Source organism: Geotrypetes seraphini, chromosome 7 (genome assembly GCF_902459505.1).
Source record: "Geotrypetes seraphini chromosome 7, aGeoSer1.1, whole genome shotgun sequence".
Lineage (NCBI taxonomy): Eukaryota > Metazoa > Chordata > Amphibia > Gymnophiona > Dermophiidae > Geotrypetes > Geotrypetes seraphini.
Window position 1 is genome coordinate 114843494 of NC_047090.1, and position 27881 is coordinate 114871374.

General features: G+C 43.4%; 1 protein-coding gene across 6 annotated transcripts in view; it reads right to left on the reverse strand.

Annotated features, from left to right (window-relative positions):
- MAPKBP1 (mitogen-activated protein kinase binding protein 1) overlaps positions 1 to 27881 on the reverse strand; it is a 363581-nt gene that overhangs the window by 276742 nt on the left and 58958 nt on the right. For all 6 annotated transcript variants that reach the window (XM_033951898.1, XM_033951899.1, XM_033951901.1 and 3 more), the window contains exon 3: positions 3326 to 3417. In XM_033951898.1, the coding sequence (XP_033807789.1) occupies positions 3326 to 3417 (92 nt within the window). The remainder of the gene's footprint in view (positions 1 to 3325; positions 3418 to 27881) is intronic.

Below are 27881 nucleotides of genomic sequence, written 5' to 3' on the forward strand. Positions count from 1 at the left end.
ATCATCCTTTCATACTTATACATAGTACACAGTTACCCACCAAAAAGTATAATTAATCCTGTCATGGTTCTTCCAATTATGTGTGATCAGTTGAACACCTATTCCTGTCATGATCAGGAAAAGGCGACTTTTATACTTGTCTAAAGTAGGCTTAACATGAAGTAACGTACCACAAATTACAGCCTCAAGGGGATAGATGACCCAAGAATGAGATTTATTTGTCCCCAAATTGACTTCCAGAAATTAAGTATCAGTGGACAAAAATGTAACAGATGATCCAAAGTCCCTATATTAATATGACAATGCCAGCATCTATTAGATTTAGAATTATCTATTTTTTGTAATCGAACTAGGGTCCAAAAAATCCTATGTAATAAAAATAACCATGTTTGTCTCATAGATGCTGACACTGTACATTTCAACCTCCAAATCCAAATTCGTGGCCAAGACACAGAAATATACTGTTTTATCTCGATGCTCCAAATATCTCTAAGACTATTTTTTGGCTTCTTATTTAAAAATTCAGAAATCAATTTGTACCACTGGGCGGCCTGATGCCCTACTAGATCTGTCTGGTAGCAAAGGATCTGCAAGCTATAATAAGTTTTTAAGTTTTTCCATTCAGGGAACCCACTCTGAATAGCCTTCTTCAACTACAACCATCCAATACTGTTGAGAATTTAGAATGCCAAATGATTGTTGCAGCCGTGAAAAATCAAGCAGTTTCTCATTAGATATAACAGCATCCAATGTCCGAATACCTGCCTACATCCAATTCTTCCAGGCGATTCCAGCACCGCCTACTTGAATCTTGGACTGTAAAGTAGATTTCATTATAGGAACATCTGTTAGTTTATCAATAAATTTAATTGTTTTCCATGTATCCAATAAAATTATGTTGTCGTTAGCATATTTAGGTAGCCTGATACTTAATACATGAGATAGTCGCATAGGGGAAATAATTTTCCATTCTAGATATAGCCAGTCTGGAAGATGCTCCATGAGCTCAGGGAGGATCCAATACATACCCTGACGCATTATATAGGCTTGATGATACCTATAAAAATTGAGAAAATTTACCCTATCCTCCACTATAGGAGGGCCTTAGGCGCTTGGGCCAATCAGGCCCTAGTATCCTGTGGGTTGGGCAGGGGAGGGGCGGGCCCGCCTCATTTGGAAAGAGGCGGGCCTGCTGGTCGGATGTGCGAGGAGCTGTCCAGTCCAACTTGCAAGTAAACCCAAGGGGGGGGTTCTGGGGTGGGGGGGGGCAGTGGGGGGGGGGCCGGCAGGAGGGGTTGGGTACCCTCCTGCCACGATCTTCGGGAGGGTCATTGGGGGGGTTGGCAGGAGGGGCTGGGTACCCTCCTGAACAAATCTTCGGGAGGGCCATTGGGGAATCCGGCAGGAGGGGTTGGGTACCCTCCTGCTGCGATCGTCGGGGGTGGGGGGGTGGGTTCTGTCGGCAGGAAGGGCTCAGCACCTTCCTGCCGGCAATCATCGGGAGGGGGGGCAGGTTCTGTCAGCAGGAAGGGTTGAGCACCTTCCTGCCTGCGATTTTAGGGGGGGCCCGGCAGGAGGAGTTGGGCACCCTCCTGCCAGCGATCTTCGAGGGGGCCACTGGGGGGGTCCGGGGAAGGGGGTTGGGCATGTTAAACCCGATTCTGTAAACGGCATCTGCAACATGGACGTCGGTTACAGAATCGGGTTAACTTTGGGCAGGTGTAGGCCTGATTCTGTATAGGACGCACGGGTCCGGTATCCTATACAGAATCTAGGCCTCAGGGTTTTAATGACAAGAGGGAGGGTTGCAGATCTTAACGACTAGAAGAAGGATTTTGTAAGTAATGAGGTGTGTAATTAGGAATCAGCACGCCTTTTTCAATAATGGGGTAATATGATCATATTTATAATGTCCAGTAATCATTTTGGATGACTGTATTTTGAATAAGTTTACAGTCTATAAATTTTATGCCCATGTACAGCACGTTACAATAATCCAAATTAATGACTAAGGAGTGAACTAATATATTCAGGGCAGAAGAGTATAAAAGTGAATGTAAAGATTGGATCAATCGAACTCGAATACTATGTTCAATTCTGGTCACTGCATCTCAAAAAAAAAATAAAAAAATAGATAGATAGATATATACTGCAGAATTAGAAAAGCTACAGAGAAGAGTGAACAAAATGATAAAGTGGATGGAATGACACCCCTACAAAAAAGGCTAAAGAGAAGTTAAGGTTCTTCAACTTAATGAGAAGTGCTGAATGAAGATACAATAGAGGTCTATAAAATTATGAATGGAGTGGAACAGGTATATTGTGAATTGGTTGTTACTTTTCAAAAAGGTAGTAAGACTAGAGAACACACCATGAAGCAGTAAATTTAAAATAAAAATCAGAGAAAATAATTTTTTTTCTCCGAGCTCAACATTTTTTAAAAGTATTGGAAATCAGTGCTAAAAGCAGTTAGCATAGCTGGGTTAAAGAACAGATTTGGATAAGTTCCTGATGGAAAAATCTAAAATCTATTACATAGACTAGAGGAAAGCCATGGCTTATTCTTGAGGTAAGCAGCAAGGAATTTAGCTATTTTTAAGGTTTCTGTCATTTACTTGTGATCTGGTTTGGTTACTTTTAGAAACACAGGGCTTAATGGACCTTTGGTCTGACCCAGTATGGAAATGCTTATCTTGATTTCATTCTCTCTTAGTTAAATACTGTTGAAAACTGTTCAGTGTTCCCATCCTCACCTGTTAGTAAGCTTACCCCTGGGCTGCTGTTCTGATCCACTATTCACCTCTAGAAAAGTGGCATGGACTTCTAGAAGTTGACTCAAAAGTGCACAGCAACCTTAATCATTGAACAGTGGAAGGATATTGTCACACTCAATAAAGAAGTCATCAGACTAGATTTACATCATGCATTCCTTCTAGAGTACTGCAGGAAACAGATGATATCATGTGGCCTGAGGATGATGAAGGGGCTGATGATGTTCACTGATAACCAGGACTTTTTAAATGATTGGTGTAAGATGACATTTTTCAAATAGAGTCCATTTAAGGAACATCATCATTCCACAGAGTTTCTTTTGGTTTCTTCTGGATTTTCTTCTCTGTGGATACTTTGGGGTCAATCCTCTTTGGCTATACCTATTTTGAGAACCATGAATAGTACAAATGCTTCTTTGTTATGAAGACTCATCCTATGCAATAAACTGCAGACCTACCCAAACAAAGAGGGTCTTCTACTACCATCAAACCCCTCCCATTAAAGTTTGTATACGTTGTATCCTGATTTAAAGAAAGATGTACAATGAACTCACCCTGCTGGGTACGCAACTAGTCCACTTTTAGGGTCACAGGCTAGTCCTCGGCCTCCTGATACCGTAATGCCCAACACTTTCTCCAAGGTTACCTGGCAGGGAGAGAAAGAATACAGTTCTAGAATATGTGAGCATATATTAATCTGAATTGCGATGCAAAGGATAACATTCTACACATCTTCCCCTAAGAATCTCCCTACTCCCAAGCACCTAATGTGTTCTCAGAACCAAAATGTAACTGCTTCAATACCTATACAAAGTACATTCTATGTGCCAGGAGGGAGGGCTAGGATGGTTTTTTTGGCTATGCCTGCTCTAAGGAATAAGCTTCCCAGTTGAAGTACAGCAGGAATACAGTCTTTTGATGTTTCTGTGGAAAATTAAGACTGTTTCCTGCCCATTAGGGGAGAGCAGGGATAAGATGTTTAGGCAGGAAGTGGGCTGATTAAAGGTTCACAGCTAGACCTAGGGATGGTGTTATAAGATCGGGCAGGTTTAGTTCATTTGAAGACTTATTATACTGCCTTATATCTTTTGTTAAAGGAAAAAGGTAATAAATAGAAATAAAACAAATAGTTTTATTTCTATTACCTTTAAATGTGGAACAACAAGGCAACCAAATTATTTTATTAAAAAGAAAATAAAGCAGTTCACAATCACTGGGGACACTTAATATTCTATTATTCTCATTTTATTATTGTAGCTTTTATACAGTGCACTTCACATTAGATTAAGGTTCAGGTTCTGCATTATATAAATGTAAATAAAATAAAAATATTCCCTAGCTCATAAATTGTATTAAATTATAAGATAAAATATGTTGTTTGAAATACACAATGTATTAAAACATTTTTCTCTCATAAATACTAGGCCATGAACCTAAATTCCCAGCAAATTAGTCTAGGGCAGGGGTAGGCAATTTCGGTCCTCGAGAGCCGGAGCCAGGTCAGGTTTTCAGACTATCCACAATAAATATGCATGAGATAGATTTGCATCTCAAGGAGGCAGTGCATGCAAATCCATCTCATACATATTCATTGTGGATATCCTGAAAACCTGACCTGGCTCCGGCTCTCGAGGACCGGAATTGCCTACCCCTGGTCTAGGGGATAGCAAAATCTAAACTATTTAGGAGAGGAGAATAGTCTAATGATTGGAGCATTAAGCTGAGGCCCAAGAAGGCCAGGGTTCAAATCCTATTTATGACACTCTGCCAGGGAATAGTTCTCTCAATGGTTTATAACATATATTTTTGGCAAGTCACTTTAAACTTCACTGCCTCAGATAAAATACTGCATTAATTTAAAGTGCATTAATAAGAGCTAGGAGTTTACCTCTAAATTCTATTAACGACTGCCTAAAGTTAGGTGCCTATATTGGCACACCTAGCTGACATAGGGCTAGATTCACTAACCCTCCAAACCATGTCCAATCTATGGGCAATTGGAGGCAGGCCAACTGTTTCACCAGCCATCTTCATGCAAATGGCATGCCCCCATCCGACAACACGGATCGCTGGGTAACGATCACGATGGATGCACAGACCATCTACTTTGCCTGTAGATGGTCTGCGCATGTGTTTGCTGTCTGTTTGTTTTTACCTTTTTTTTTTTTTACTGGCCCCGATTCTCCTGGCTCTCTGCCGCCCTTCCCTGCAATGCGAGTCCATGGTTTTAACCCGCGGGTTTAAACCACGGGCTCGCACTGCAGGGTAGGGCAGCAGAGAGCAGGAGAGTCAGGGGAGGCAGAGAGCAGGAGAGTTGGAGGAGGCAGAGAGCAGGTCGCGGCAGAGAGCAGGTTCATTTCAGGGCTGCAGGGCTGGCAGGACAGTCGGAAAGGACGTGAGCAACCGGTCGCCAGCAGTCACTTTTTATTGATCGGCCAGCCCAGTCGGTGTTCAGGATTTTTGGTTAGCGAATCGCTGCCTGCCTACTTTGCATGCCATTTCCCCTCATTCGCAGGCACGGATCGGAATCGGATCGGCACAGAGGTTAGTGAATCGGGTCAGAGGAAAATCGGGTCGCAAACCGGTCGGCACACGATCGGTTTGCTTAGTGAATCCAGCTCATAGGCGCCTAACTTAATAGGCTACAGTTAAGGTGGGTGTGGTTAGGGGGCGGATCACAGGCATGTTTTTGAATTATACACCTGTTTTTGACTTAGGCGCCATTGTGTGCACATCTAGAATGTCCTGTCACGCCGCAATGTCACACCAAATCACAACCCCATGCTGTTATGAGGTCTTGTCCAGTCTTATCCTATTAAGTATTGCCATGCTTTTTGACTACAATCATGCTCCCCTATGTATTGTCCTATCATGTCATGATTTAAAATGTACATCACTAATGTAAAGCGCTAAACGGACTTGCCCCTAAATACATAATTGACCTTTTCTCCTTCTCTGCCAACAGACACAAGAGAAGCTCTCATTCCTACTTCGTTTCCCCCCCAGTTAGAAGTTGTAAACTGAAAAAACACCATGAACACCTTCTTTCACATCAAGCAGCATTGTGGGGTAAAGACCTAGATCAACTGCTTTCGCCCACTACTTATGAAGAATTCAGAAAACGTCTAAAAACTCAACTGTTCCTAAAGTATCTAGACCAGGGCTGCCCAAGTCCGGTCCTTGAGATCTACTGGCAGGCCAGGTTTTCAGGATATCCACAATGGATATGCATGAGTGAGATTTGCATACCAAGAAGACAGTTCAGGCCAATCTCTCTCGTGCATATTCATTGTGGATATCCTGAAAACCTGGCCTGCCAGTAGATCTCAAGGACCGGACTTGGGCAGCCCTGATCTAGACAATTGACCCACTCATCTTCTTTCTCCTCCATAGTGATTCCTCTGTCCTATTAATCTCTTTCTCCTCAACAACGCATTTCTGGTCCTGTTAACTCTCCTCTTCCCCCCTCTTAAATTCAATCAATTTATACCTCGCTTAATCTATTGTAAACCACATAGAACTTAACGGTATTGCGGTATATAAACTGTTATTATTATTATTATCATCACTATAACCTGTTCCACTTTATTATGTATGTAAACTTGCAATTCATTCTGAGCTCTTCTGGGAGGATGGGATATAAATCCAAATAAATAAATTTAGGCCAAGAAACTCTGGCATAAATACAGTGTGCCTAAAACTTAGAATGCCTAGCAACATATACCACTTAGGCAGCGCCAAGCATGATTCTATCCAGTGCGCCTTTTATAGAATCATGCTTAGTGCCAAACTAGTTAGCATCAATTTTTTTAGGTGACATATATAGAATCAGGCCCCGTTGAGGCTTTTTTCTAAATAATGCATGTTAATGTGTGTTAAGGTTGATTAGTAAATGAGGACCTTAAGATTATAAGCACCCCTGCGAACACAGAAATAATTATTTCCAGTCAAAATTTCCATCTAAATTTGGCCAAGAAGATTTTTCTAGTGGTACAGTCACATTTTGGAAGCTTTCTGTTTATCACTGGCAAATACAAATAAGATATTTCTATGGGGAAGACACTGCAGAAACAATGACTCTGGCAAGAAATACAGGAACTATACTAGATCATAAACTAGGATTCTTGGCGGACACACAAAAGGTGCTGTTATACTCCTAGCTAGTACTATAGGAAAACCATTACAGCAGCGACATCCTAAAGTACCTATGCATGAAAATGAGTCAAATTAACCCATAAGTGGCCAGTGACTTTGCTGTGTGGGGACGCTAAAGTGAGGTGGGACCAGTGTGGAATATAGCTACTTGAGTTAAAATCCTTGTGGCAGCGATATAGCTAGAACGGATTTTTATTTATTTATTTTGGAGTGGTCCAAGTTAACATGGGAGGGGGGGGCCACTAAGCATATAAGTCTGAGTCATATTATGTTTATACACAAAGCCATTATTTGCCGATAAGAGTAACACAGTAAATTATGGCAGATAAAGAACTGCACAGTCCATCCAGTCTGCCCAACAAGGTGGTCAGAGTCATGCCCGCTACTCTGTGCAGGCCCCGGTTACCCATGCTTAAATGCTGGTTGTCAAGTCTCCACCGTGCCAACCATATAGGCAGCCAAACATGATGATGTATGGTTATAACCAAGACTCCATCTCCAAATATTGCTGACAGTATTCAACTTTTCAGTCCTGATGTCTTCCCCTCTCCCCTCAGCTGCACAGCACGTGACAACAGTGTTATCTACAACGCTGGAGTTGAAGCTTCACCTTTTGCCATTTGCAGGACACAGATCCTAGAAATCTATCTGGCATCAACCTCAGTTGCTGAATCTTTTTGGTCTTTTATCATTTGTGGGACACAGACCATAGAAGGTTGTCTGGTGTCAGCCTCAATTCTCACTACTCTTGCACAAGATAACACCTCAATAGCCATGGTATGTTTCCCTACTCTTTCTATTTAGGAATCCCCTGCATTTATGTACACATAGAAAATGTATTTCTGTTATCATGAGTGCCACTTTATATATTATAAATGCTAGCATTTATATCACTTATCACTAAACCACATATGCACTGATAGAAACAGTTCAACAATGTTTAGAGAGATGTCTATAAAGGCAGTGTACTAGAAAAAAATCACTCCATTTGGTCAGTACACATCAACACCAGAAAAAGTATTTTAAGGCAAAGGAAAAGCCTCAGACACGGAGAGGTGTTCCCACTCTCTTCCACCCGAGCAACAATGGCAAAAAACTTTTGCATATAACTTATTACTATATATATATATATATATATATATATATATATATATATATATATATATATATATATATATATATACACACACACTAGTCATTAAGCCCGTTACATTAACGGGTGCTAGAATACTGTTCACCCTCTATGTTGCCCCTTCCATTCACTGCCCTCTCTTCTCTTTCCATCCAGTGTGCGCCCCCTCTCTCTCTGTCCCATATGGCCTCTCTCCATCTCCTCTTTCCTTTTCCCTTGGTCTGGCATACCTTCCTCCTTCCCTCCCTGCCCTGCCATCTGTTCTTCCCTCCAAGCCACTCTCCCCTGTGCTCACTTTCCTCCTTCAACTACTTCATCGAGCAACAGCAGCATTCACAATTCATTGCTGTTGCTGGCTTCAGGTATTCCTCTCTGGCGGGTCCTGTGTTCATGAAGTAGGCAGGAGCCGCCAGAGAGGAAGGCCTGAAGCCGCAACAGCAGCGAATTGTAAACGCTGCTGCTGCCTGAAGCACCCAAGGCAGACGGTTCTCTCCCCTCCCAGCCCAACCCCCGCTGACTTTGCGACCCTCCCGGCGAGATGACTTTAATAGCAAACCTCCCTCCAGCGTTGGCAGCTGCAGCACTTTAAACAGGCTGGTTCGCGGTTTTCTTCTGCCGTTGAGTCTATCTGTCGCGTCATTGATGACATCGTTAGTGACACGGCAGAGGGACTCAACTGCAGGAGAAAGTCGTGAAGCAGGCTGTTTAACGTGCTGCGACTGCCAACGCTGGAGGGAGGTTTGTGTAGAAGTGATATGTGTCTATGTGTGTTCTATGTGTAGAAGCGATATGTCTCTTCCCCTGAAGTACCTTTGCAGCACTTTGCTGCGGCGCATCCTCCCATCCTGAGTCTGTTTCTCCCCTAGCCGCAGCATACGCACTCTGGCCACGGACCTACAGATCACGGATCAGGGATTACAGATCACGCAGGTCTGAGTGCACATGCGCGGCTAGCGTTTTATTATATAGGATATATGCAAAAACACAACCCACAAGATCTTAAATAAGCTTTACATATGATAGGATAGCTCAGGCATTCCTCGGCTTTGAGGAATGTCCCTTTTTTGAGAAAAATATACCATCCATTGCTGTTCCTTTAGCAAAGAACAGTTGATTACATTGCTGGATGGTTTCCTGACGCAGAGTAATGAAACGTGCCACATTGAAACCAAGAAACCAAGTTTTAGCTAAGTTATTTTTTGCACATATTTAACAAATTGGAGAAATTCACCATTATAACTCTTTGAAAAATGTTCTAAAATCGGCTTAAAAGTATGAAGGATTAAGCAATGATTGGGTGGTGAGGTGGTTGGAGGGTTTTCTCTCCTTTTTTGCCCCTCCATGTCTCTGAGCTATCCTATCATATGTAAAGCTGGTATTGACATGCTTATTTAAGATCTTGTGGGTTGTTTTTGCATATATATATATTGAAGTTTTTCACAGCCTATTATATATCTTATGATATTATTTTTGTACCCCGAGATATTTTTTATAACTTATTACTGGCAGGTGGGAGCCTGAAAATAGTCATAACTAACTAGAAAAAACTAGAAAAGAGCCAGGCCGACGATCATTTTGTGGCTTTTAAGCCACTGCTTCAGGGTCGTGACACTAATGCTCCAGACTATCGATTTGCAGAGTAAAACTCCTGCTTGCTACCACCTATAAAGGCAGTGTCACATAGCTTAAACCTGACCAGACAAGTCTGCTATGAAGAAAATCATCTCAACATACATCACATCCGGCCAAATGCTCTAAAACCCTATGTCAGAAAAACAAAAGGGTAGCAAACTACAAAAGTCAAATAAAAAATGCAAGGGGTGGAAAAGCCACAAATAACCAGGATGAGAGCAGGCGTCCATAATGAAGACATGTTATTAAAAACTAGGGCTGAACATTTAATGCGGTAATAAGGTGATTAATGCCGTAAACATTTTTTAACGAGATTAATGCAGACCGCCAAAATCTGTCTTTCTTTCTCTATAATATCACCAAAATCTGAACACACTATCAAAACCCTTTTCCACACCCTTATCACCTCTTGCCTAGACTACTGCAACTTGCTTCTCACAGGTCTTCCACGTAACCATCTCTCACCCTTAAATCTATTCAAAATTCTGTTGCACGACTTCTATTCAAACAGAACCGCTATGTCACATCACCCTTCTCCCCAAGTCACTTCATTGTCTGCCTATATATTTCATACATTTCCACAAACAGTTCAAACTTCTCTTATTGACTTATAAGTGCCTTCACTTTGTAGTTCTTTGATCTCTCTTTTCTCTCCCTATACTCCCTTCCAGGGAACTCCGTTCATGGGTCAAGTTTCTAACCTGTACGCTTCTCCTCTACTGCCAAATCCAGACTACGCTCCTTTCTTGCTGTACCATATGCCTGGAACAGACTGCCTGAATCAGTATGTCAAGCTTCATCCCTGGCAGTATTCAAATCCAGACTAAAAGCAACCTAAAAAAAGTGGGCTTTTAACTCCTAACCCCCATTCGCTTGTAAAGCACCCATGCCTGAAAAACTCCCTAATCCCCTACTTGTCCTGTTTGATTAGATCAGTGGTTCCCAACCCTGTCCTGGAGGACCACCAGCCAGTCGAGGTTTTGGGATAACCCTAATGAATATGCAATAGAGAGATTTGCATATAACGGAGGAGACAGGCATGCAAATCTGCTCCATGCATATTCATTGGGGCTGTCCTGAAAACCTGACTGGCTGACGGACCTCCAGGACAGGGTTGGGAACCACTGGATTAGATTGTAAGCTCTACTGATCAGCTTCTTTGACTGGGTGACGAGGAAGCTGGATGTTGGAGAGTCCCTGGACATCGTATACCTGGACTTCAGTAAAGCATTCGATAGCACTGCAGGTTGCTGAGCAAGATGAGTTCTATAGGATTGGGCGACACATTGACGAAATAGGTTGGGAACTGGCTTGGAGGTAGGCTTCAGAGGGTAGTGGTGAACGGCACTCCCTCCGAAATGACGGAGGTAATCAGTGGAGTGCCGCAGGGCTCGGTCCTGGGCCCGATCCTATTCAACATCTTTATAAGAGACTTGGCAGAAGGGCTGCGAGGTAAAATAACATTATTCGCCGATGACGCCAAACTAAGCAATGTAGTGGGCAAAAGCACAACAGACATAAATTTAATGTCCGACAACATGATGCACGACCTACTCCTACTGGAGCGCTGGTCTAGGTCCTGGCAACTCAGCTTCAATGCCAAAAAATGCAAAAGTTATGCACCTGGGCAGCCAAAATCCATGCAAGACTTACAACCTTAATGGCGAGATCCTAACAAGAACTGAAGCAGAACGAGACTTAGGGGTGATCGTCAGTGAGAACATGAAGACTGCCAATCAAGTGGAGCAAGCTTCATCCAAGGCAAGGCAAATCATAGGTTGCATACGCAGGAGTTTCGTCAGCCGTAAGCCTGAAGTCATTATGCCATTGTATAGATCCATGATGAGGCCCCACCTGGAATACTGTGTGCAATTCTGGAGGCCGCATTACCGTAAGGATGTGCTGAGACTGGAGTCGGTCCAGAGAATGGCCACCCAGATGGCCTCGGGACTCAAGGATCTCCCGTACGAGGAACGGCTGGATAAGTTGTAGCTGTACTCACTCGAGGAACGCAGAGAGAGGGGTGACATGATCGAGACATTCAAGTATCTCACGGGCCCCATCGAGGTGGAAGAAGATATCTTCTTTTTCAAGGGTCCCACGGCAACAAGGGGGCAATCCGTGGAAAGTCAGGGGCGGGAAACTGCACGGGGACACCAGGAAATTTTTTTTCACTGAAAGGGTAGTTGATCGCTGGAATAGTCTTCCACTTCAGGTTATTGAGGCCAGCAGCGTGCCTGATTTTAAGGCCAAATGGAATAGACACGTGGGATTTATTCATAGAGAAAGGTAGGGGAGGGTCATTGGGGTGGGCAGACTAGATGGGCCGTGGCCCTTACCTGCCGTCTATTTCTATGTTTCTATGTTACTGTGAAGGGGCTGTCTCTTGAATGTTTTAATGTCTAGCAGCTATATAGAAATATGCAGTTGTAGTAACTCTACCAACTACAGGACAAGAGAGCAAGAAAAGCTGCTGTTAAGTTGCATGGCAAGAGAGCAAAACAGCAATGATGAAGTTCTTGGGGGCTCCCCAAGTCTTTTACATGAATTTACCCACCAAAATGTTGTGTGCAAGAAATAATGCTATCACTTCCAGATCCCTCTACCATACTCATTCAATACCAGTTCATGGCATCATTAACAGAAGGGGGAAGAACAAATGGAAAACAAGCAGATTCACACAAAGCCTCATTGCCTTGGCTTTGTGTTTTTGATTTATGGAAGCTGAGATAAAAACAAAATGCCAGGCTACAGTTGCAGCGCATGGTAAACATTTCCTCAAGTTCTGGCACATCCTCAAACCAACTAAAATGAGGTAACAATCCTCTTCAAGCAAAGAAAGAGCTGATCAGACAGAAAGAAAACTGCTCTACTAGAGGTTTCAAGATTAAAGAGCATTCTCTGCTACAAGATAGTCACTATCAATCCAGGATCTTGTGTTCCCTGGGAGACACAAGGCAGATCTAGCTACCAAAGTGTGATAGCTAGTTCAAACACTACAAGTCAGGAATCCTAGGTCTAGATCAGTGGTCTCAAACTCAAATCCTTTGCAGTGCCACATTTTGGATTTGTCGATACTTGAAGGGCCTCAGAAAACATAATTAATGTCTTATTAAAGAAATGACAATTTTGCATGAAGTAAAACTCTTTATAGTTTATAAATCTTTCCTTTTCGCTAAGTCCTAATAATAATATTGTCATTTATAGCTAAAGAGACATATGATCATGAAACTGTTTTATTTTACTTTTGTGATTATGATAAACATACCGAGGGCCTCAAAATAGTACCTGGTGGGCTGCATGTAGCCCCCAAGCTGCGAGTTTGAGACCACTGGTCTAGATTGTTTGCTTTTACCTATAATAGCCTCCATTCCCTTTGGGTTGATTCCCTAGTACTCAGAAGCTGCTAAGACTTGGGAGCTTAAGCCCAAAATATCACTACTACTACTACTAATCATTTCTATAGTGCTACTACATGCAATGCTATACATCAAAACACAGATGAGATGGTCCCTGCTCAAAATAGCTTACAATCTAGTCAAGACAGACAAAATGGACAAGAAGGTGCTCAGGTGGGGGAATTACCAAGGGAATGATGACTGATATCGGTGCTTAGAAGGTGGGTTGGAGTTTGGAATTGATGACATCTTCAAAGAAGTGGGGCTTGAGCCTCGATTTGAATATTGCCAGAGACAGAGTCTGTTCCCTGCAGATTGCAGGAGGCAGGAGATGGGCCAAACACAGGAACACTGTGGTTGGACCCAATAGGTCTACAGGACAGAAATTATACAAAGACAGCACCCAGAAGAGTAGACAAGAAACTAGCAAAGATCCTCTGAGCTATTATATCCAAAACAGGAGCAAAATAATTCTATATTTCCAGGCTGATTTCAATAAAATCTCAATCCCTGTGATCTATTTTTAAGTATGATTTTGGAAATGAAAGATGGAGAGTGAGAAATATTGTTCTGGGATTAAGAGATTTTAAAGATCAGAGCTGCCAGAACAGATTTGTTGGAGCAAACAGATCTCTCCTGACAGTGTGTGTGTAGCAACAGCAGTGATTCTTGATACACAATAGTATTTCACTATCATTATTTAGGCACCTTATTATTTAGCATTATTGTGCACCATTACACTGGATGGTTAGGGCCGGGGGATATAACACAATTTACCCTTTTGGGTTTTGTTAGTGACAACTCTGTGAGAGGAGTTTATTGATAATTCCTCAGTTGCGAGTTATGATTACTGAGGGGCCCCCATCCAACAACACTAATTGAATTTATTTAGTATTAGTGTTTCTTTTGTCACTGCTGTCGCTACACGCAGGAAGGGCTAGTCTCAGGGCGCTGGTCTTTGACCAGAGGGCCGCCGCATGAGCGAACTGCTGCGCATGATGGACCACTGGTCTGACCTAGAAGCGGCAATTCTTATGTTCATACTTGTTTACTTCTATTTTGCCATTTCTCCTGTTGGGTTATCTTTTGTGTAGAACAGATTTGTATGCAGGAGACAAAGAAGATCCGATACCAACTATCAGCAGAAGTAAAGCGCTCAGGAGCTCGCAAGTGAGACCAACCCAAGGACAAGGTAGAATGAGTCTTCCATTAATCTAGAGGAGTTCCCAAGGATGCATTCCTAAGAACCAAAATATTCAGTCCACCATCCAAATCAAAAATCTCTATCTGCTATGATTATTCCAGTCTTGTTTGGGCAAAAAGAAACAAAACACTGGGTAAACGTTAAAGCTTTCATCCACTCCAGCCAGAAGGCACACTGCTCCTATTATAATTCAAGAGCAGTGAAAAGGAAAATTTGCCTTTTTTGGCACAAGACTTATGAAAATGTTTGAAGACAGAACTTTTGATGAATGCAACACTTTATTCTTAGAAGGCAAATAAGCCATCAGGACATGGGACTCTGTAGTTCTAGGTGCTGAAATAACCGCCAGGCCAAATATTTAGCCTAAAGATCATGTCACTTAGGGCTCCTTTTACGAAGGTGCGCTAGCATTTTTAGCGCACGTGCACGATTGTCGCGCGCTAGCTGGAAAACTACCGCCTGCTTAAAAGGAGGCGGTTGCGGCTAGCGCACACTAAGCGCGTGCTAAAACCGCTAGCGCACCTATGTAAAAGGAGCCCATAATCTCATTTTAGTTGCCAAAAAGACATCTCTTTTTATAAACTAGTCACAGACTTTTGAATCTTATATATTTTCAATTAGATTTAAATAACTGCCATAGATTATTTTTAACTCTCCCTGATTTAACGATTTAATTCAAAGGAATATTCTCTGGAAAAGAATAGCCCAAAACTTCACCTACCTTTTGCAGTTTACAATCTCGCTTGCTATTTACTGTAGAATAACTCCGAATCATTTTGTCATTATTTCCACTATGTTTATCATCCCAAAAGTAGAAAATAAAGTTTCCTGCCATAATTTTTCTCTAGGATCCGACAGACCCTTCATTTACCATGTTGCTCCAGCCTGCTTACCCTACCCTTGCCACTTTGGTGCACTGCTCAACTTTTGCAGCACAAGACCACCAACTGATTGTCTCTGGCACACTGATCTGTTTTCTGCAGCCCAGTACAGGTATTTTCTGAAGTTTTGCTGCAGATGGGATGCCTTCAAGAGCAAACAATTTGGGCTGGCTGCAGGCAGACTACTGCAAATATGGAATCTGAAAAGGGTGGACAGTGGCCAAGCTGCTCCTTCCGCCTTTAATGGCACACACAGTTGTTGTGATTTGGTTCAGATGAACTCTAGCTGCCTGAGAGCTTTGCTTTGTGACATCATCTGTCATTGTGAACGCTGCTCTCTTGCCACTGGCCAGTAGACAGTTAACTGAAACTCTATGACGAAGAACATAGATCAACCCCAAATCTGGTACTCAAGACTCTTCCACCAGTCTTGAGTTTTAGGATATTCACTGTAAATATGTATGCAATATATTTACTTTAAAAAAAAAAAAATCATCAAATGTTTGAATGATTTTCAAAGGTGCAAAAAAATATGAGCACATAACTTAACTGGGTACAAATTCAACAAACAGCAATAGTATCCAAACTCAAACTTCTCTCTTTGCCCTATTCCACACCCCCTTTTCTAATGTATTCCCACTTATGCAGTATGTCCTTTGCCTGCCCATCCTTTAAGCAAAATATTTACTATGAGCTAGTTACATGTAGAGGATTTTTTTGGTACTTATAGAGAGCATCATAAACCAGAGTACTTTACAACAGATTGCACATACAACTACAGTAACAAACAGGCCAATAGCACCTCAGAGATTCCCTCCTGGTTGGAATTCTGTGAAACTGTGCAAAGCAGAATTTGCACAGAATTTGGATTTATTTTTGCTTGGTTACCAAAAGACATGCCAAGGGAAAACAAAACCATCACATATGGTGCCAAACACAAAAGAACCACCCAACGCCCCGTCTAATTACAGACCTATCGCTAGCATCCCGCTGGTCACCAAAATAGCAGAAGGGATGGTAAATGCCGAACTCGCTACTTATCTGGAAAAATTCAATATCTTACACAACAACCAATCGGGCTTTCGCTCTGACCACAGCACCGAAACTATCATAGCCTCTCTACTCGATCACCTGCACTCACTCTTCAGCCAGGGCTCCAGCGCCCTGATCTTGCAACTTGACCTGAGCAGTGCTTTCGACCTAGTCGACCACACTATCCTCCTAGACTGCCTTGCACACATCGGCATCTCTGGCCAGGTTCTCAACTAGTTCCACAGGTTCCTAAGAAATAGATCATACAGGGTGTTTAAGAACGACTCTTTCTCCTACAGCTGGGACAACTCCTGTGGGGTTCCCCAGGGCTCCCCCCTGTCCCCCACCCTGTTTAACGTCTATCTCGTCTCCTTGGGAAACCTCCTGCAAAGTTTCAAGCTCAAATTCTTCATCTACGCAGATGACATTACAATAGTCATCCCGCTAACCTGTTTCACACCAGAGTTGCTTAACTCTCTATTAGAGAATGACACGGGGAAAAAATCTGTCCCCGTCACCGCCCCGTCACCGGCCCACCATCCTCTGCACCGCCCCGTCACCGCCGTTCCCTTCACCGCCCCGTCACCGTCACCGCCATCCCTTTCACCGCTCCGTCACCGCCACTGCCATCCCATTCACTGCCCCGTCACCGTCCCCGCTGCATCCATATAAGCCTTAGTACTGTAATATTTAGCTTATTCCTTTCTTATAAATCAAAGTTCCTGCTGCTGAACTAGAGAAAGAGATGTTCAGCTGGCAGGGCTTTGTTTATAAATTTTTATCAACACAACTAATATACTATTTTATCCTAAAGCAAAAAATAAATAAATAAATATAATTTTTTTTTCTACCTTTGTTGTCTGGTTTCTGCTTTCCACATCTTCTCATTGAATTCCTTCCATCCACTGTGTGTCTTCTCTCTGCGTCTTCCATTTGCTGTTACTGTGCCTCTCCCTTAAACCCCCCCCAATTGGTCTAGCACCCATCTTCTTCCCTCCGTTCCCCCATAGTCTGGCATCTGTCTTCTTCCCATTCTGTCTTCCACATTTCCCTTTGGGGTCTGTTCCTCTCCACCCTCCTTCAATGTCTGTCCTATTCCTTTCCACCACCACCCTTCCCTCCCTCCTTTACCATCTGTTCCTTTCTACCACCCTTCAGCTTCTCTCGCGTGGCCTATCTATCTACCTTCCTCCCTCTTATTTTCATGGCACGTTACAATGTAATTTGTGCAAGCCACTGGAGCCTGCGAGCTCGGTCCCTGTCCCATCCCCACAAACCATCTCGCTTCTGTGCTCCTATTTTCCCCATTTCTAATATCTCCCATATGTATCTGCCATTGCCCCCCCCTGTGTCCATATACCATCCCCATGGCATGTCCCCTTTATGTCTCTGTCCCTATGCCCCATGCACATAATTTCCCCTCTTTCTGTTACCTTCCTGTGTCCAGATTTCCCCTATCTTCCTCTTCCATACCAGTGTGTCTCTTCTTTTCAACCCCATCTAGCTTTTTTCCCTCTTTCTTCCCCCCCCCCCCCTGCTTCTAGCATCTGGCTCACCTGCCAGTCCTTCCCTTTCTTTCCTGCTGTGGGTTTTTCTTTCCGACTTCATCCCCTTTCCCTTTCACTCCCTCCTTCCAATTTGAGCCGGGAACACTAGCGATCGCACGGTCCCCGCAGCTCACACCCGCCTGCCCAATCGATTCTAGTGTTTAGCCAGCTCTCTCCCTTCTCCTCACCTTAGTTTGTAGATTTTCTTTTTCGGCGACCCGCACGCTATCAGAGAGCCGCGCACGCGCGGCTGCTCAGTGTTCAATCTTCTGCTCTGCTGCAACTTCCTGTTTCCGGTTGCGTCAAAGCAGAAGATTGAACACTGAGCAGCCGCGCGTGCGCGGCTCTCTGATAGCGTGCGGGTCGCCGAAAAAGAAAATCTACAAACTAAGGTGAGGAGAAGGGAGAGAGCTGGCTAAACACTAGAATCGATTGGGCAGGCGGGTGTGAGCTGCGGGGACCGCGCGATCCTTCATGCCTCACTGCGGGGACAAGACCATTCACCGCCCCGTGGGCGGTGAATGGCCTTGTCCCCGTCGCCGCAGCGACTGCTAGTTTTCTTCCCCGTTTTCGGCGGGTGACCCGCGGCTAAAATGCGGTGGCCGCGGGTAAACCGCCACCGTGTCATTCTCTACTCTCTATCAAGCTTACTCAGTCAGATAGAACTCTGGATGTTATCCTATAGATTAAAATTAAACTCGGACAAAACTAAATTCTTCCTAGCCACCCCCAACGACAAAATCAAAGATTCCACAATACAAGTGAATGGTTCGGATTTCCTCCTAGAACAAACCTTAAAAATACTGGGAGTCACCTTAGACAAACATCTATCCCTTGAGAAACACACTGATCTTACTGTCAGGAAAAGCTTCTCGGTGCTCTGGAAACTCCGCACCATAAAAAAATACTTCGACAACACCTCATTTCACCTGTTAGTCCAATCCTCCATTCTCAGCATCCTGGATTACTGCAACATCATTTATTTGGGCTCCATGAAGAAAACCACCAGGAAACTAAAACTGATTCAGAACACCGCTGTCCGCCTTATATTTGGCTTAAACAAATGGGAACACATTACCCCCTTCTACCATAGACTGCACTGGCTACCATTTGAATCCAGAGTCCTATTCAAGTTTGCATGCCTGTGCTACAAAACAGTATTTGGTATATCCCCAAATTACCTCAACCCACACTTCAATCTAAATTACAACAATAAGAACTCCCGCAGAATTCATCTGTTCGCCTTCCCCTCCCTAAAACTATGTCGTTTCAAAAGGTTCCTTGACAACACCTTCTCCTTCCAGGCAGCTAAACTGAACCCATGGCTTGCCCAAATTGTGCTCGATGCCCCCACCTTCCTTGACTTCAGAAAAAAACTCAAAACACATTTATTCCACGGACAGAACCCTTAATACACCCTCTTCTAATCTAATCTAATCTAATCCTTAGGTTTGTATACCGCAGCATCATCTCCACGTTCGTAGAGCTCGACGCGGTTTACTCTTCTACTCCTTCACCTCCCATCAATGCATGTGAATCTCCACCTACTCCTTCTTATTGTACTCTCCTAACCTGTTAACTTCAATGACCTGTATTTTCCTGTATATTGACCTTCTTACTATACATTGCTGTATTCCCGTATATGACCTTCCTATTGCACATTCTTGTAAATTCCTGTTAACTTCAATGACCCCTAAACTGTTAACTTCAATGACTTCATTGTTTGTAACATTGTTTGTAACCTTGATTAATTGATGTGAACCGCCTAGAACTCCCTGGGTATGGTGGTATACAAAATAAAGTTATTATTATTATTTATTTTTTTCCTCTCATGCCTTTTCAGTAATAACTCAAAACATTACATTTAGATTCAATAGACCAGTGGTTCTTAAACCCGTCCTGGGGGACCAGCAGCCAGCTGGGTTTTCAAGATATCTCTAATGAATATGCATAAGGCAGATCTGCATGCCCATCACCTCTATTATATGCAATCTGCCTCATGCATATTCATTAGGGATATCTTGAAAACCCAACTAACTGGAGGTCCCCCAGGACAGGTTTAAGAACCACTGCAATAGACATTTCCCTGTCCTCACAGAGCTTACAATCTAAGAAACTTGTGTCACATTTATTTCATATACGCAGATGCAATTTGGTATTAATGTGAATTACTTGGCAGTAAGTTTTAACAAGATTTTTTTTTTTAGAATGCACATTAAATAGGCTGGTAGCAGTTCTTTTTTTCTCAACTCTGTAAACATTTATTAATGGTCAGAGATCATAATACAGTAGGGTTAAATGAACACACTCAGCATGGGTAATGTATTTGATATATACACTGCCTCAACTACAAATGAAACCCTAAACCTCATCTTTACATTTTACAATAAAAATTAAAAACTCACCCCAAACCCATCTATAAAAACATACCATATATACTTGAATATAAACCCATCTGAATATAAACTGAGGTAACCTTTTTCTCCAAACAAAAAAAAAAAAAGGGGGGGGGAGGTTGACTCGAATATAAACCAAACTCACAGTAGTCTCACTAGGTTACTGTGAATTGCCGGGGTGGCTTAGTGGTTAGAGCTGCTGCCTTGGAACCCTGAGGTTCTGAGTTCAATCCCAGCATGTTCCTTGCAATTCTGGGCAAGTCACTCAATACTCCGTTGCCCCAGATACCACAGCTAGATTTTGGGCCTGCCAAGACAGTTAGGGAGAATAGTTAAGAGTACCTGATTACTACTCAAAGTAGGCAGTCTTCTGGCGCCAACATCTCTCCTTCTCTCTGAGCATCTTCCAGCATCCCCCACTGGCGGCTCAGGGCCCATCTGAGAGCATTCACTCATGAACATATGTTGACGTTCACAGACTTCTGGATGCTTCGAGCTGCAGCCACCACGTTTAGTGTGCCGTAGCTTGGCAAAGTTTGCGAGACACTGAGATAAAGGGAAAGTTTGTGGATCCTTTTTTCTTTTGGGGGAGGAGGAGTGGTAGGGATCAGGAGATTGTTACTCTCATAATTTGGCAGCCTGTTCATTGGGCTCTAGAAATAATTAATAGTAGTAGTGAGGGGAGATTTCGGTTTTTGTATGCATTTTTCAATGTTTGTAATCTGCTGTTGGCATTCAGCCTATGTTACTGTCTGATTTGTTAATAAACACACCTTCTTACAAAGCCGTGGTAGCAGCTGCTACATGGCAAACACTCTAATGCCCATTAAATCCCTACGGACATCGGAGAGATTACCGCAGCAGCAGCCCCTACTGCAGCTTTGTAAAAGGAGCCCAAACTTTAAAAAAACCCAACAAATCAAAAACAAATCATAAAAAAACAAAACAATATAAAACATTATTAAATACTTAAGAACATAAAAACATAAGAACTGCCATCTCCGGATCAGACCCATGGTCCATCGAGTCCGGCGATCCGCACACGCGGAGGCCCAGTCAGGTATACACTTGATGTAGTTTTAGTCACCCATATCCCTCTATGCCTCTCGTAAGGAGATGTGCATCTAATTTGCCTTTGAATCCTAGCACAGTGGATTCCTTAATAACCTCCTTTGGGAGAGCATTCCAGGCATCTACCACTCGCTGCGTGAAGCTGAACTTCCTGACATTTGTCCTGGACTTGTCCCCCCTTAGCTTCAAACCATGTCCTCTTGTCCGTGTCACGTTGGACAATGTAAATAATTTATTTTCCTGCTCTATTTTATCGATGCCTTTCAGTATTTTGAACGTCTCGATCATGTCCCCTCGTAACCTCCTCTCAAGGGAGAACAGTCCCAGTTTCTTGAGTCGTTCCTCATATTCCATATCTCTTATTAGCTTCGTTGCTCGTCTCTGTACCCTCTCCAGCAGTTTTATATCCTTCTTTAGGTTGGGAGACCAATGTTGGACACAGTATTCCAAGTGTGGTCTGACCATTGCTCTATAAAGCGGCATTATGACTTTCTTCAATCTACTCGTGATTCCTTTCTTTATCATGCCTAACATTCTGTTTGCTTTCTTTGCCGCTGCCGCGCATTGTGCCGATGGCTTCAGGGTCCTATCTATCAGTACACCCAAGTCCTTTTCTTGTTTGCTCTTACCCAGAGTTGCGCCTGACATTCTATACTCGTGTTCCTTATTCTTACTACCTAAATGCATTACTTTGCATTTCTCCATGTTGAACTTCATCTGCCATTGCTCTGCCCATTTCTCTAACTGATACAAGTCACTCTGGAGTTCCTCGCTATCCTCCTGCGATCCGATTGCCCGGCATAGCTTTGTGTCGTCTGCAAACTTAATGATCTCACTGGACATTCCGTCTTCCAGGTCATTGATATAAATATTAAATAGGATCGGCCCAAGTACCGAGCCCTGGGGCATACCACTAGTCACTTTCTCCCAGTCTGAGAACTTCCCATTTATGCCCTCTCTCTGCTTTCTGTTTTCTAGCCATTTGCCTATCCACCTTTGTATATCTCCCTCTATTCCATGGCTTTGTAGTTTCCTGAGAAGTCTTTCATGTGGAACTTTGTCGAACGCTTTCTGGAAGTCCAAATATATTATGTCCACCGGCATTCCACTATTAATTTGCTTGTTCACAGTCTCAAAAAATTGAAGTAAATTTGTTAAACATGATTTCCCTTTCCTGAACCCATGTTGACTGGGTTTCAGCAAGTCGTGTGTATCTAAGTGCCGGACTATGCTATCCTTGATCAGTGCTTCAACCATCTTTCCAGGGACAGACGTAAGGCTGTAGTTGCCCGGTTCTCCTCTCGATCCTTTTTTGAAAATTGGCGTGACATTCGCTATCTTCCAGTCGTCTGGTATCTGTCCAGTTCTGATTGTTAGATTGGCAAGTTTTTGCAATAATTCTCCGATTTCAACCTTCAATTCCTTTAAGACTCTCGGGTGAATTCCATCCGGTCCAGGGGATTTGTCACTTTTAAGTTTGTCGATCTGGCAGTATATCTGGTCCAACTCCACTTCAACTGTGGTGAGGCTGTCTTCTATTACTCCACTAAACACTTTCACTGCTTCTGGTATTTTTGCGGTATCCTCCTCCGAAAAGACGGACGCAAAGAAGGAATTTAGTTTGTCTGCAATTTGTTTATCTTCCTTGATGTACCCTTTTCTTCCCTGGTCGTCCAGGGGTTCCACCGCCTCTTTTACGGGTTTTTTCCCTTTCACTTATCTAAAGAAGGGCTTGAAGTTTTTGGGCTCTTGCGCTATTTTTTCCTCATAGTCCTTTTTGGCATCCCTCACCGCCTTGTGACATTTCTTCTGATCATCTTTATGTTTTTTCCATGCTTCGGTTGTTTTCATGTGTTTCCATTTTTTGAAAGAGTCCTTCTTTTCTTTTATGACTTCCCTCACCTGTCTGGTAAGCCATGCCGGTTCTCCCTTACCTTTTGTTCTCCCTTCTTTGGAAATTCTCGGAATGTGGAGATTTTGTACTTCTGTGATAGTATTTTTCAGTAGGGACCATGCCTGGTCTACCGTTTCAAGTTTGTCCACCTTTTTCTTGAGTCGTTGTTTCACCATGGCTCTCATGCGATAGTATTTGCCCTTTTTAAAGTTTAAGGTTGTGGTTAAGGTTTTGGCACGTTTTCTATTCCCGATGTCAAGCTTAAAGTTGATCACATTGTGATTGCTCGTCCCCAGCGGTACCGTAACTTCTACTTCTTATGTCGGTCCCGTGAGGCCATTTAGTACCAAGTCCAGGCTTTGCCTCTTGTCGGCTCTTTTACCATTTGTTCCAGGAAGCAATCCCCTAGCGCCTCCAGGAACTTGGCCTCCTTGCCGCAGATAGAGGTTCCTAGTTTCCAGTCTATCCTCGGGAAATTGAAGTCTCCCAATATTATTACATTGCCCGTCTTGCATTCTTGTTTGATTTCCTCTATCATTTCTGAGTCAGTTTCCTCCGCCTGTCCTGGGGGACGATAGTAAAGGCCAATTTTCGTGTCTGCGCTGTTTTGGCCAGGAATCTTGATCCAGAGGGACTCCAGCTTCTCTTTCGTTTCTGTCGTAGCCACTCCAACAGATTCTACTCCTTCCTGAACATATAGGGCAATACCTCTACCTTTCTGCCCTACTCGATCTCTTCTATATAGTTTGTATCCCTGTAGTACTGTGTCCCATTTGTTTTCTTCATTCCACCATGTTTCTGTTATGCCAATGATTTCCAACTTATCATGTCTTGCTATTGTCTCTAGTTCCCCCATTTTGTTTCCTAGACTTCTAGCATTCGTATACATACATTTGAGTTCTCTTCGTGTTACCTTTTTGGACTTTCTACTCTTTGCTGTCCCTACTGTTTCTTTCACGGTATCCTTAACCGCTCCAGTGTTGTCTCCCTTGTTTGCTGTGCGGTCATCCCCTCCTGTGTCTGAGTTGTCCCTTCCTGCCTTGTCTTCCTTATTTGCTGTGAGGTCGTCCCCTCCTGTGTATGAGTAGTAGCCCATGGTTCCTTCTCAATTTTTATAGCCACCCTTGCTTTTGGAAAAGGCTCGTCTGTTCACGAGTATCTTTCAAGGTATGTAGTAATGAAGGAATGGATTAGAAGAGAAAGGATAATAGCACTGCACATTTGACAAGTGAGAGGCCACATCAGAGTGCATCTCAGCTCACAAACATGCTTCCTTATTCTTTCTCTAAAAGAACGAACCCTCAGTAACAGAGCTAGTGGGTTGCTAAACTAGTTGACTACAGGATTCATCTTGCTGCCTCTGCTGCTGTGACACGGAGGTTGCATTTCCATGGAAACACTTGGGATGCACATGTGGACAGCAACTCCCTGTCTATTTGTTGCCAGCATAACACAATAAAGATAGAAATTCATCAGTGGTGTGAGGTACACAATGACAGTGAATAATTCACGCTTTATTTTGGCACTGACTGCATTAGGAACGTCATTAAAAAGTGTGGGTGGGAGAGGCAGGTATTAACCTACAGCGGTTGTTACACAAAGAAAGTAGAACATATCCCTTATGATAACCCTATTTTGCAATCTGTTCATCTGCCTACCTGACCATTTACGTGGAGCTCACAATGCATTCTATACCCTCTTCACACAGCCTACAGCAGGAGGAGAAAGAAAATTTAAAGTGGGTTAAAACCATGGGCTCCAAAAATGTAAAAATAAAAAAATTCTCTGCCAGGCCCGAAGGTCTGCGCAAGCGCTGGGATCACTATAGAGCAATCTGGGCAGGCAGATGGGGGATGATTCTGATCACCCTCATTCGCATGAGGGCGATTCGTGAATCAGCCCCCCGGACACGGATCGGATCCCTCACGGATCGGATCCAACCCGCGTCCTTAGTGAATCTAGCCCATAGTACTACTCGAAAGGGTCCAGAGAAGAGTGACAAAAATGATTAAGGGACTAGAGGAGTTGTTGTACAGTGAGAGGCTAGAGAAACTGGGCCTATACTCTGTTGAAAAGAGGAGACTGAGAGGGGACATGATCGAAACATTCAAGATAATGAAGGGAATAGACTTAGTAGAGAAAGAGAGATTGTTCACCCTCTCCAAGGTGGAGAGAATGAGAGGGCACTCTCTAAAGTTAAAAGGGGATAGATTCCATACAAACGTAAGGAAGTTCTTCTTCACCCAGAGAGTGGTGGAAAACTGGAATGCTCTTCCGGAGGCTGTTATAGGGGAAAACACCCTCAAGGGATTCAAGACAAAGTTAGACAAGTTCCTGCTGAACCAGAACGAAAGTAGGTAAGGCTAGTCTCAGTTAGGGCACTGGTCTTTGACCTAATGGCCGCCACAGAAGCAGACTGCTGGTCACGATGGACCACTGGTCTGACCCAGCAGCGGCAATTCTTATGTTCTTCTCTCTCTCGTGGTCTATTCCATCTGAACTACACACATACAAGACGTGCACCACCCCAACACATTTATATAGATGCTTTCTTTTTGGGGGTCATAAGCTCACCAGACTGATTCAGAATGATGGTGACCCTGGTGGAAGCCATATCAGTCATTCTTTCTGCTTGCATCTTACAACAAAACAGTCCTAACCTCCCCCCAGCACAAATACTGTACTCGTATTGCTCCTTCCTCCCACATACTCACAGAAGACAATTTTAGGGAATGACAAAGAATTCCAAGTTTCTTCCTGTTATAAATTTTGGGAACATGAAAAACTTTATATACACACACACAACTTAAAAGTGTTGTTCTGAATTCCTAGGCTGACACAGGGCCTAAGGAAATAAGCCAGCTTGTTTGAACAGCACTCAGGATACAGGATATGGTTAGTCAGTTTGACTCATTTCAAATCAGCCAAGCTGATTACAGTACATATAATCAAATCAAAACACACACACTCGAGACCAAGGGCTAGATTCACTAATTCCGTGAGCTATCCGATCTATGGCCGGGAGTGGGGGGGGGAGGGCTGATTCACGAATCGCCCTCATGCAAATGAGGATGATTGGAATCACACCCCCAATCAACTGCTCAGATCGCTGAATAGCATCTGTAGATGGTCTGTGCATGCTTAAACAGCAACAACCTTTTTTTATTTAACTTTTAATAGCTAGCCCGTGGTTTTAACCCGCTTTAAACCCAAAGTTAAAACCATAGGCTCGCACTGCAGGGGAAGCTGGGGCAGAAGCAGAGCAGCGCTTGGGGTAGAGAGCAGGAAAGTCGGGGGCAGCGAGCTGGCCTGTGCTGAATGTTTACACCCTCCCCAAAGAAGCAGATGAGTTGAACAGTGACCTCTGAGGCAGGCAGCAGGCACGGGACAGCTCTGTGTAAACACGAACCAAATTCAATGCCAGAAATTCCTTCCTTCTCTCTGTCTTAGCGATGTACTTGGAATTTTTAGGGAAAAGCAGAATGTCTCTCCTAGGCTAGCATTCTAAGATTTTGTTGAGTCGGGGGCAGAGAGCAGGAGATACAGTCGGAAACGACGTGAGAGACTGGTCCCCAGCAGTCAGTGGCTTGTTTGTTGATCAGCCAGCCCAGTCGGTGTTGCAGTTTTTTGTTAGTGAATCGTTGCCTGCCTACTTTACATGCCATTTCTCCTCATTTGCATGCAGAGATTGGATCGGATTAGAGGATGAGCGGCCATGAGGTTAGCGAATCGGGTCGCAAAGTGGTCAGGACTTGATCGGCGGGCTTAGTGAATCTAGCCCCAAGTGAACAAGCTGCACTCACGAGGTGTTAGTGTAATGTTAATTTAGTGATCTCAAAATATGTCTGATAGAAATATTCTTGAGGGAGGGAGGAAGAGGGGCGATAGATGGGACTCTAAGCTTCGTTAACCTGAGGCTCTTACCACAGAACACTTACCCATAAGGAAGAATCTCCTTAAATAGTTTTCATAGAGCTGTACCTGTAAGCTGTTGTCAGACTGAGTATTGCTAATTTACACTGATGAGAAAAAATACACTAGTCCAAAATTCCGCCTGCAAATATGTATAGTTAACTTTCTCAGAGAAACACCAGCTTCAAAAGATCACTACCTTCGTTGTGGGCCTCTGTTCTTTAAATAAGTGCCAAAGGAAACTGTCCACTTCAAGAAAAGAAATAAAAATAGTATATGCTAGCCAAGTTTGAGATGTCAGATAAACGATAATAAAACTGAACTAGGATTCTCAGTGTTCTCATATAGGTGGGCATACTGCCTTTGTTAACACCATGACTAAAGAAACAATCCACTTCTATCAAGGCTTCATTTGAACTGGGCAACCCTTAGTTCAAAGGTTACCAGAATGCATTGGTGGTACTTGGCCTCCCTTTTGTTTAGTGTATAAAGTCCAGTACATGCAAATAATATCAGACTACTCCAGCCCTGCAAGGCAGAGAAGATGAAAATGAGGCTACTGAAATCTGTTCCAGTCCAATCTGAGAGAGACCTTCACAATGACCTCAATGGCTTGGCAATTCAGATAAGACTTCCTCTCCCACAGGCCTCAGAATACATCCAAAAAGCACAGTTACTTACCGTAACAGGTGTTATCCAGGGACAGCAGGCAGATATTCTTGACTGATGGGTGACGGCACCGACGGAGCCCCGGTACGGACACTTTTAGAGTGATTGCACTCTAAGAACTTGGAAAGTTCTGGATACCGCACCGCGCATGCGCGAGTGCCTTCCCGCCCGACCCCGGCGCGCGGTC